Raw genomic sequence first — 11,585 nt, forward strand, 5'->3', positions numbered from 1 at the left:
GTACAAGGGACATCATATAATTTCATTTCATTCTTGAACTGGTTGTCAGTCTTGTGTGTCAATAACAATGCTCTGCTCTTTTAGGTGTACAGATCCTTTGGGAAGCTCATCAGTTACTGTATACTTCAGTGGGAGAAGAGAGGAGGGGGCTATCCTCCAGGCGAAAATAACCCGATGAGCACAAAGCAAAAGCGTATTGTGTTTTAGATGTTATGACTCAAGTGCTGAAACTGCACATCGGCGCAGTGCAATGACACAGTATATCATGGCAGGATAGGAACAAAGCAATAATACCACTGATGTGTGCTATGAAGTGTGTGGCCTGTGGTTGTTATGGACACTACGGCGTGGGTGTGCAAACATATTAAAGGGGTAATACTACGAATTATCAAATAATTATTTTGTGATGAAGTGCTTTCCATATTAAGTTGATAGGCTGGTATGACACCCACGTACATCCACTGTGGTCGTATCAAATGGTGTTGTGGGAACTTATGGCAATGTCCTCTCTCTCCCTCTTGCACCACAGTAACATGTAATCAACTCATCAACATTCAGGCTGTTCACACTGATTGTTTGACACTGTTACATTATGTTCGCTATCACTAATGAACTTGAAATTGCATTTTCGCTCTCAAATTCTACGAAATGCGGTTGGCAAGCAAACAAGCTGTGAAAAGAACAACAAACCTAGACGCAGGCTAATACTGTACACTGGAACCTGTAAGTTGAAGGCTCAAATTTATACAATTCCGAAGATCTTACCGAAAACCTGTCAATAATGGCGGACCTGAATGAGTCGTATCATCCTTCCTGGAGTTTAAATCCATCTTGCAACATGTACCATTATTTAGTAGCTACAACTGCAGTTTTGTCATAATGTAGCATGAGTCAAGCAGTTTCTTTTAGCATTCACGCAGCAACCAAAATGAAAGTTTTTTTTAGAGAAAGAACATTATCATTTTTCCACTCCCTGCTTTATTGCAAGCAACTTGAGCGACTAACATTTTTAAGACTCTCTTCTACAATTCAAATTTATTCCAACTCTGGTAGCCTCAAACTACCGCTAAGCATTTTTCACAGACAAATAGTAAAAAAAAAATTTTTTTAAATCAGTACTTCTCTTCTCAGGGGCCAGCAAAAAAAAAAATAAAAAATACCAAGGAAAGTGAGCAAACATGAATTGAAACATTTTCATGTTTAATTTAACATTATTTAACATCAGCAGAACAGCATACTTCACAATGACAACGCTTTGAAAGTTACATGCAAGTTTGCATATTGTATAGCTCCAATGTTGTAGAAAAAAACTTTGCAGGGCGGTGACGTCACATGGTTATGTTGCCGGGCTTTCAGAGTACCACTCTAGTGACATAAACATGTCATTTGTTCAGCCCTTTCAATTTGAACCCGAGAGGAACATTAATGAGCATGACAGCACTGTTGATATTTCAGAAAACGAGCAGCAAAAGCAAAATGAACAGGAAAGACAGGATGAGACGAGACGAGAGTAGGACAAAACCGGTGTTCTGCCAAAATGTGCTACACTGGCGAAACCTGCTACTAGAGGCGAATTTGACACCCAAGTACTACAGTGCGCTTTCAGCCTGTTTTGTTTAAATGCATACAGACAGAGCATACTAAAGATTAGGGGTCCATATTAGGCACGCCACGATTCGATTTGCTTATGATTCAGGGTGGTACGATTCGATTATTGAACGATGATCACGGTATTGACGATGACCAAGGTTATCACGATTATCACAATGCATCATACATGACTAATTAATAAAGTAGCCAAACAAATTTATGTCTATTATTTATTTAAAATATCCTAATGATTCAACAGGAATGATGGAAACATGCCCATACAACAAAAATCTGGCCTTAAGTTGCTTTTTTATTTTTTACAAGACAGTGCAAAAACATTACCCATTTTAACTCATTTGCTCCCAAAAACATAAATGCTTTCTATTTTTAATTGTTTCAGTGTCCCAAAGACGTATTAATACTATAATTAATTAATAATAACCTTTTACGTTTGTTTTCATGAGAGCCATCTCTGGGTTTTCCAAAGCACAAAGCTGAAAATCCATTTTAAAGCAATAAAACTGGCCAATGGAGGGCAGTAGCATATTTGGTAAGACCAGCAAACCCGATTCAACGGCGACGAACGGCCGGGCCACACGGTCGGATTGCCGGCAGAAGGATGCCAGGTGGCGGACGACCGAGCAGAACGACCGGGACCACCAGTGCAGCGGAAGATGCTCGCCGAGCAGACCTCGCAGACACTCAAAAAAATCCATCTTTATGAGAAAAGCGGCGATGAGGGAAAAGTTTACCCGGCTGTCACAGCCACAACAGCGTCATCTCTCGATTAGTTATATGTAAATAAATTGTTACTTTGCTATCAAAAGCTCTATATGTCTTGTTGTTTATGTTATTTTGTAAAAGGAAAACATTATTCAGATGTTTGGGATGTAACTAAAGCAGAAAATAGCTGTGTTAATGTCAAAGTTATAACTGAATTGTGTGCTTTCACAAAAAGCTCAATTTCTCTGTTTTTTCATCAGAAATGGGAAAATTGCTCAAACTAAGCTAATTTCTAATGCTGATTTCTAAACAATGGAAAAAGATATGAACTTACTTTTTTTCCTGTTGAAAGAAGAGTCTAATCTTTCTTTTGGTGGGTTCCATGTTTATATGCAATAGAACAGAATTTTCTCTGGGCCTTGAAAAATCTGTCAAAATCCAGTAAAGCGGCAGAGAGCGAAGGGCCTTGCCGTGAAAATGGTTGGGAGTGAATGAGTTAAAGACAGTGCTTATTTCTCTCAACAATACAATAATTTACACAGGTGAAATGAATTCCACATTTTCTGGAAACAAAGTGTCTTTAAAAATAAGACTGTTAAACAATATACTTTGTTTTCACAGATTTATATACTATTTCGCATTTTTGTAGTGTTACCGCTCTACTTAATCATGGTTTTACACGTTCTGCATATGAAACACACGTTAGCAAGTTAGCTAATTAGCTTAGCACTCGGCACTAACTGTTAACATCTCAAAAACAACAAAAATAACGGCTAAACAGTACAAGAGGGTTCGTGTACTCACCTCTAATAGATGCACACGGGTCTTAGCAATACACTCAGGACATTTTTCAATTGACATGACTTGAAATTACTACTGGACATCTGTAAGACAAGGAGCAATGAACTATCTCTCTTTCCCTGTCGCTCTAAAAAATAACTTGCTCACAGAATCACGACCGCTGGGTCCCTGCCTATCTCATACACAAATTTATTTTCGAGTCTTCTGAAAAAGAGTAAATCTCTCGCTCAGTAACCGGCAGCATCCATCATAATGTGCGTGCGTCCGTTAAAGGTGTCCAGGGGGCAGACGTGTCTTGAATTTCGTTCCGCTACGAGCGGCTGTCATTAAGTTATTAGGGAAAATCATCGTTTTTGACTCTTTATGAATGATAATCCAATCGTCACGTGTCGAATCGCGATGCATCTATTAATCGATTTTTTTTTTTGGAACTCCCTTACTAAAGATGCCTTCAGAAAATTTTAAACCTAGTAATATAAAACAAGGGTGGTTTAAATACGCGACTTGACTAATGTGGTCAACAGATCAATCTGCTTTAAAAATACCACAAGAAAACACAATGCTTAAAAGTATGAGATGGAAACACATGCAAAAAGTATTTTGAGGCAATGAAAAGGTAATAAAAGACTCAATAAAAGTAATTACTTGAAGCTTTTAACTGATGTGCGCATTTGTTGGACGTCTTGCCGCGGAGAAGGAATTGCAGAACACCGGTAGTGTAGTTGAGTAGTGACAGTGACAAACTACGACGTCACCCCGAGCGTCCATTGCCCGCATAAAACACTGTGACCTCTGTAGGTCAAACATGTACTAAATATTATAGATTTTCACATCAATGGCAATATTTTATGGGTTTCTAATAGCATATTTTAGTAAAAGAGAACAATTGTGGCTTATTAGAACCTACAAGTCTAAGTCCGAGGTTCCCTTTAAATAGATAACATTTGAATTTTTTTAATTGCCAAACAAGTAAAAACAAGTAAATCAATGTTAATCAAGAAAACCCTCACTCTCCAAAGATGGTATAATTAATGCGATTCACGTCAAAGATGCTGTGACGCACATACATATTTTCTCTCAATAAAAAGTACATCTTGTATAGTTGAAAAGCCATTTAGATGTGTAAAAAAAAAAAAAAAAAAAAAAAAAACATTCAGAAAGGTTACATTTTTTCACGTGTTAGCTAGAATTTTCAAAAAAGGGCTTTTAACAAATCACTTAGTAGGAATTTAATGTGATGCATATGTCATAGCACAGCTGGGCAGAAATAAATTAACGTGGACTCTGTATGACACCGCTGAGAGCTACTGTATGTAAATCAGTAATTTACCAACTCTTAATGTCCCAATGAAACAAACTGAAAAATGTGTCTGATAAATGCTCACTACTAAGTAGTTTGCCTTATACAGTATATGACTAGACTCCTGGAAATAATGAACAACACACTAGAGCTCTATCAATATGTCCAGCCATCCATTTTCTGGGTTCTATGGCAGCTGACAAAGGGCAGTCAAAACCCTGGTATACTTGCTTTTAATTACTCGCCACATATACTGTATGGACAGATTACCCATCACACCCCCACTCATACTGCCACAGATTGAGAAATGAACCGCACACAGCCTACAACATCAGTGACTGGATATATGTCCAATTTCCAGAACAAAAATAAGTGATAAATGACTTGATATTTCACCTTGAAGAGGAAAATTTGCTGCAAAACATTCAGATATGAAATATATACAATAAAAAAATCATAATTCAAACCCGTTTTGAAATAAAACAGTGGCGTTGATTTTATTATAGGCAATTTTATCAGTCTCACGGGTCGTCAGCGACAAATAAAAGTCATTTGGCGTGATCGGGTACTTCCGGTAATTTTCGGCGATAACGTTAGGTAAGGGAGACGAATGTATAAAGTCTGCCATGTGCATCACTGTGTAAACTGTCCGCCATAAAATGACGAATTATTGCCTTATCTGTGGATGCAAGAGTGTTGGAAGGATATCAATTAAGGCGTCCATGCAGAAACTCCCACAGCTGGGTGCGCACGTAGTGCTTAACTTGCACTAACAATAAGTTTTATGAGGGAAAAAAAAAAAATCAAAGAACAAAAATGAGAGTGACCCAGAGCAAAAATGCAAAACGGAAACGGTTCAATACATCCACGGCAACAGTTACACCCTTGAAAATCAGTGTAGAGACGACAGAGTTGTATGTGCTAATGTGTGTGCATACACTGCCTCCCTTTTGTGACGTCACACCGACTAGTAAACACGATTTGGCCATGCTGATTAATCGGGCAATTATCTTTGGAACTCCTGCGACATGGGCAAGTAAAATCAGCTTTTCCTCAATAAGTGTGGAAAATATTTCAATTCAATTTAATTAAATTCAATAAACTTTATTTATCCCTTGGGAGAGTTCCCTCGGGAAATTAGTTCCCAGCGCTCATCACACCACAGCAGCAAAGTATAAACTGCAAGATAGAAAAAAAAAGAGCTAAAGTAAAAAGGATTAAAAACAAAGAATTCTCCCTTCAAATAAATAAGTAAATGTAGGGTGCATTACCTGGCTACAACCAGCTGAGGCAGTCATTCATTCTCAAATTATCTGCTTGAGAAAAACACGATGGCACAAATTCTCTGGGTTAAATTAGGGGCCGTTTACATGGTGACTCTCCAAGAATACGAAAAATTTCAAATTTGCGTCTCCATTCAAACAATGTCGCAATTCCGCATGAAAACGATGTAGTATTCATGCCAGGCCCTAGGGGGCAGTGCAGATTTCCAGGGCGACAGAGAATGATGCACTTTGACCCCACCAAGCTCCCTCAGCCCGGAAAAAAATGCCCGCCCACTCGAAGCAATGGCATTTTTCTTTTGTTCAAAAAGGCACAAAAATGGAAACATTCAACATATTTAATTTAAAAATATTATTAAAACAGTAAATTAAAGCCGATATTACGCCATATTTGCTGTTTTTAATGTTTAGTAGCACCGCTGCGCACGCCCGATGTGACGTGTACGAGTGCTGACGTTATCGGCGCGGTCTCGCGCCGCGGGAGCCTTTGATATGCATGCCGAGGAAGCCCCCCTAAATCCCCCGAATTCGGATTCTTCCACTTTGGAGGCAGGATTCAGAATTTTTCCTCTTCGCCTTCAGTCTTCGCCGACACCATATGCACGCGAGGAGAGTCCGCTACTCAGTCATTGCGTCTTTGTGTCGCAGAGTCACCATGTAAACTGCCCCTTATTCCAATCCATCCATTCTTTTTATATAACATTATCATTAGGGTAACAGTTGAGCTGGAGATTATCACAGTCAAGTGTGAAAGGTGGGGTACATCGTGGATTGATTGCCAGTCATATCACATTTTAGCAAAGCATTTACACTGACAGCCATATTTACGGGCAACATTTGAATCTTCACTTGACCCAACATTCGAGCCATTTGTCCATTTCAATAATCCTAACAATATTGGCAGCCAATCACAGGGGACATAATTATACAAGTACCCCAGATTTCCTGTATTGACTTAATTCAACTCATTTGCTGTGATGGGTAACTAATCCATTGTAACGCGGAAGACTTGCAAGTGTGCTATTGACGTCGATCGACGTTCAATCCATTTTAACTGGGAAGACAGGAAGTGTATGATCCTTTGATCACATACTGCCAGCCTTTCCTATTAAAATGGATTAGACGCCCATCACCGTCAATGGCAGCAAATGAGTTAAATTAGGAGAACATGCTTGTATTTATTATGTGGAAGAAATGGAAGTGTCCATTGATGTGACTGTCAGTCAGACTGGTTGATGTGATTGGCTTACCCCACTTCTTGCTGAAAGTTAACTGTGGCAGCTTTAACCATGGATAGATTGGGCAAAAGGCAGTGATCAACCAGAATTGATCGCAAGAATGAGACGCTTGAAGCTTAAATTGTGATTTGCCAGGTTGTTTTTATAGATGAACATGGTCAAATCTTTACTTGTCAATGCTGTTCTTGATTCCATGCACTTGGATAATACTTATGTCAGTATTTACCAGTTTGAAGGCAATTAATACGCTTTATTGAAGCGGATAAATCATCCAATTGACGTTTAGCTTTACAAGCAGTCAAACTGGAAGTACCCTTTGCAATTTGCATGAGTGAGAAAAGCCTTGATGTAATAATCTCTCATGCCTGGTGGGCTAACGCTTGTGACAGTGAGCTCCCCTTGTTATCAGCAAAGGAAGCTTTTGGGAAAGCTCAACAAATCTCATCACATCCATTTATTTATCAAACGTACCGCTGACTGACATTTCTGAAGTTCTGGGTTTGACTCTCTTGAAAGACCAGAAACATGAGTGTTGGCTCACTGAAGATTAATTGACTAAAGGTGTTAACTCATTGGCAGAGGTGGGTAGAGTAGCCAAAAATGTTACTCAAGTAAGAGTTATAATAAAAATACTCAAGTAAAAGTAAGCATCCAAAAAATGCGCTGAAGTACAGTGAAAAGAATACTCAAGTAATGAGTAACATTGTGAGTGACTGCTTACGATGTTTGATTTTTTACTTTTTAATCTTTTTTTTTATTTTTATTTTTTTATCTATATGAACTGTTTTATTATACTTTGAAGAAGAAGAAGACTATAACCTAATACATAACCACATTATGCCACAGGAATACAGAAAAAAACCATTGAATTCCGTCGAGAGAAAAAGAAATCTACCGATATAAAAAGAGCATACGTGCCCTCTAGTGGAGAAAACATTGCCATTTATGAAACTAAAAGGATCAAATCTCCGTTTTTTTTGTGGTCAATCGGCGCCCCAAAAAAACTTAGATTAAAGAGATTAAAATCCCTGCTTTCGAGTCATGTTGAGGGCGGCGCTCTATCTCAAATATATATTTTTTTACATTGCTTTAAAGACATCACGTGGTTGACAAGGCGTGATCATAGAACGGCAAGCTTCAGTCTGATTGGTATCATGGAGTCATGTGATTATTGTCGCGACCTCTCTTTGGTGAAACTGGTTAAGCCAATGCTAGCATCTCTGGACAAAAACTCAATCGAGTTTGAATGAAAATGAAATGAAATTGTTTTGAAAGTATTTTATAGAATTTTAATGTTGAGAAATTACATTTTCAACAGGATTTCAATTATTATCAATGCATAATTTGATGGCCTTGAAAAATTCAAACTCGATTGAATAGGTCTACGTTGCCGTCAAAAATATAAAAGAGTAAAATTCCTATGTACCCAGATTTTGTGGATACCCTGTACTAAGCCATGCTTTTTACTTAAGTAGAATGGTGAAGAAGAAATGATACTCTTACTCCGCTACTTTGGGCTACACTAGTCATTACATTTTTCCTCTTTATTCTACCTATTAGATGTTGCTTCTTTTTTTTTTTTGTTCAGAGATGCTAGCATTGGCTCAACCAGTTTTTCCAATGAGATTTCGTGACAATAATTACATGACTTCATTAAACCAATCAGACTCAAGCTTGCCGTTCTGTGATCACCTTGGCCTGTTCAATCACGTGACGTCTTAAGAAATTACATTTTGTATATGATTTCCTTTATTATCAATGCATAATTTTATGCGCCTTGCGAAATTCAGGTGACTTTGTCGACACCTAGAACTACTCTTAGAAGTACATTTTTTCAAAAAGTTACTCAAATAACTGTAACACGTTACTATCCACCTCTGCTCATTGGTTGCCATTAACGGCACCAGATGTCCAATCCATTTTGACTGGGAGAGGCTGGCACTGGCGCTGTCAATGGCATTGAAATATCACCAATCAGTCAGTCCTTCCAGTTGAAATGAACTGGGCGTCAATTAGGAGTGGGAACCTCTTGCTACCTCACGATATGAAACGATTTGCGATACTAAGCTCACGATAACGATGATCTGACGATATGGTGAAACAACGAACATCGATACACTGGTCAGGAAATCATTCGAAGACATTCTACAAACAACTAATAAAGTTAAAGAACAGGAAGTGACCTGGGAATCACCCAAATTAATAGGCAGTGACTCAAACTCAACAGGAAATGACCTGTAAATGCCCTAAAATCAAGGGTGTAGGTTTGGGCTCAACATTGGTAGGGACAAAATAACACCATAACATGCATGTACACTTTTGGCTGGGGACGGGACATTAATAACACCAAACAGATTGGGTAAACGGGGCTCAGGGCTACATTTCTCACGAGTATGAACCTAATTAATTGATGGGCTAACCGATAATTGCAAAATAAATCTGTATTGAGTTATAACAGTGCTTCTCAATTATTTTCTGTAACGCCCCTCATAGGAAGACACTTTGCGCTCATGCACTGGTCCTCATGGGAAATGCAGTCTTCAAAAAACTACCGCTTTTGTCCACCAGCGTCGCTTAAATCGACCAAAACTGAAAAGTTACCAAGTGTTGCTTTGAGATCACATAAACAAAACAAAAATAAAAATTTGGTAGAATGGGGTAAACTTCGGTTCACTACATTTCCCGCAGTTTAATTAACGTTAACAGCAGAAAATTCATACAAAAGTGGAGGACACTTCCCTCTAAGCAGCTTCCTACTCGAGTTTTGCAAGTTTGCAAATTCACACAGTTTAATGTTATGCAAACTGTGATGCAGGTTGTAGCAAAATTTCAGTAGCAAAATTTGTGGCGTGTTCCCCACCTCCATAACATTGACGTCTTCTACATTACTTACAGTGGCTGCTGCTGGCTGGAAAAAAAAACTAATAGCCTATCCCTCCTCTTTGAAAGGGGCGGATGAGGCGGTATGTTGGGGACATGTTGTATTTTTGTCAGGTCAGTGCGTGTGTGTGGGGGGAGGGGGGGTCATCAGCCAATCAGACGTGCGTTTGAGGGGGGGGAAATGGATTAGCACATTCAGCAAGTGAAAAAGGGGGAACTACAAGTCTGAACATAATGAAAATAATTCACTTAATAATGGTAGGGTCAATTGTATCTTTACAACATATGGGAAGGCAATCTAAATTACCTATATAACTGAACTCATTATAAAACGCAACTAAGGTTGCTTAAAAGTTGGTGGGGACAATGTGTGCATCCTGAAAAGTTGGTAGTGTTATGTCCCTACCGTCCCTATGCAAACCTACGCCCTTGCCTAAAATGAACAGCAAGTGACCCGAAAATCAGACCGAATGACTGTGAATGCCCTGGTTTTGAATGAACGAACGTTCCGGTCTAAATGGATTGGGCGTTGAGCACGAGCGTTGATGGCAGCCTTAGAGTTAACTGAGATAGTTGTATGGTGGAAGATTATGGTAGCAACTTGCTGGTTCTTTTTTTTTTTTTTTTTTTTTTTCCCAACATAGACACCTTTTTGAAAACGATATCTCGATTCTTGGCAGGAGCATATCGATAACCTTTTGGGATACAAAGTATCACGATAAATCACCATTTCGATATTTTGTCACACCCCTAACAGCAATCAATGTGAAAGTGAATGTCTGTGCCCTGCAGTTGAGTGGGGACCAATCGAGGGTGTATCATCACCGAAAGTCAATCAATGATGGTTTCTTTATCGTTTCAATAAGGGGGGGGGAAAGTGAGGGGGCTCCACGAACACGTGTATTTTTATGGCATAAGCTTTAGACGCAAATTCACAGATGAAGAGGAGAGGGTTCATGAATATTTTGAGAGTTGTTCAAGAATTCAGTGATAATGCGAACAGGAAAAAGTCATTTGTAGTAACTTACCACCCCCGTGTCCTCCCTCTCGGTCTGCGGGGGAGCCGCTCGGCTCAGAGGCAGCAGGAGCCACAGAATGGGCACCAGGAGCAGCATCTCCGCACATATATTCCTCCTCGTCCACTTGGTAAAAGATAGAGGGGGGAAATCACGCCCTTTAAACCAGGTTGGGACTATAGCGCTTAATTGGCAACCCTGGTAGCATCTTCCAGAGATTAAAAAAAATATATAGCTGACAATTACAAGAAAAAAGTCCCTCCAAAGAGTATAAAATGTCAACAACAACAAGAAATAAATAGTCTATCTCACTGTTGAGCGAAAACACAAGACATTAAATGGGTGCCAAGCATCGGAAGACGACCCAGCATTTAAAAAAAAGGTTACTAATGACAGGACGGCTAGGACGTACAGTAGAGCTCCACTCATGGCCAGAGAGCTTCCAGGCAGCTCTGCTTCAACTAAGTAAGCAGCTGCTTGCACAGAGTACACGCGGCGCACAGGCACACAAACGCTTCGCATCAAAGGAGCCTACTTCCGGCGAAGACGGTCAAAATAAAGCTAAGAAACAAAACCCTTTTTGGGCGATTAGCATTTTTTTCCCCATATAATAAAATGATACTTGGGTAAAACAAAAAATATCTCAAACCTTGAGAGGGCAAGTGATTATTTTTCATAGTTTACAAAAAATACAACCCCATAAAGACCTGACAAACACATACGTGACGTCACATTTTGGGTCACAATATACAGT

General features: G+C 39.1%; 1 protein-coding gene across 3 annotated transcripts in view; it reads right to left on the reverse strand.

Moving 5' to 3' along the window:
* mmp17a (matrix metallopeptidase 17a) overlaps positions 1-11,303 on the reverse strand; it is a 265,578-nt gene extending 254,275 nt beyond the window's left edge. The window contains exons 1-2 of one of the 3 annotated variants that reach the window (XM_057818400.1): positions 11,244-11,303; positions 10,844-10,957 (exon numbers count right to left, since the gene is read on the reverse strand). In XM_057818400.1, coding sequence (XP_057674383.1) covers positions 10,844-10,930 — 87 coding nt within the window. In that variant the 5' untranslated portion in view covers positions 10,931-10,957; positions 11,244-11,303. Of the gene's footprint in view, positions 1-765; positions 6,651-10,843; positions 11,218-11,243 lie in introns of those variants that run through there. The other 2 variants (XM_057818399.1, XM_057818401.1) reach the window with 2 other exon arrangements.
* Positions 11,304-11,585: the final 282 nt, after the last annotated feature.

Source organism: Corythoichthys intestinalis, chromosome 17, assembly GCF_030265065.1.
Source record: "Corythoichthys intestinalis isolate RoL2023-P3 chromosome 17, ASM3026506v1, whole genome shotgun sequence".
NCBI lineage: Eukaryota > Metazoa > Chordata > Actinopteri > Syngnathiformes > Syngnathidae > Corythoichthys > Corythoichthys intestinalis.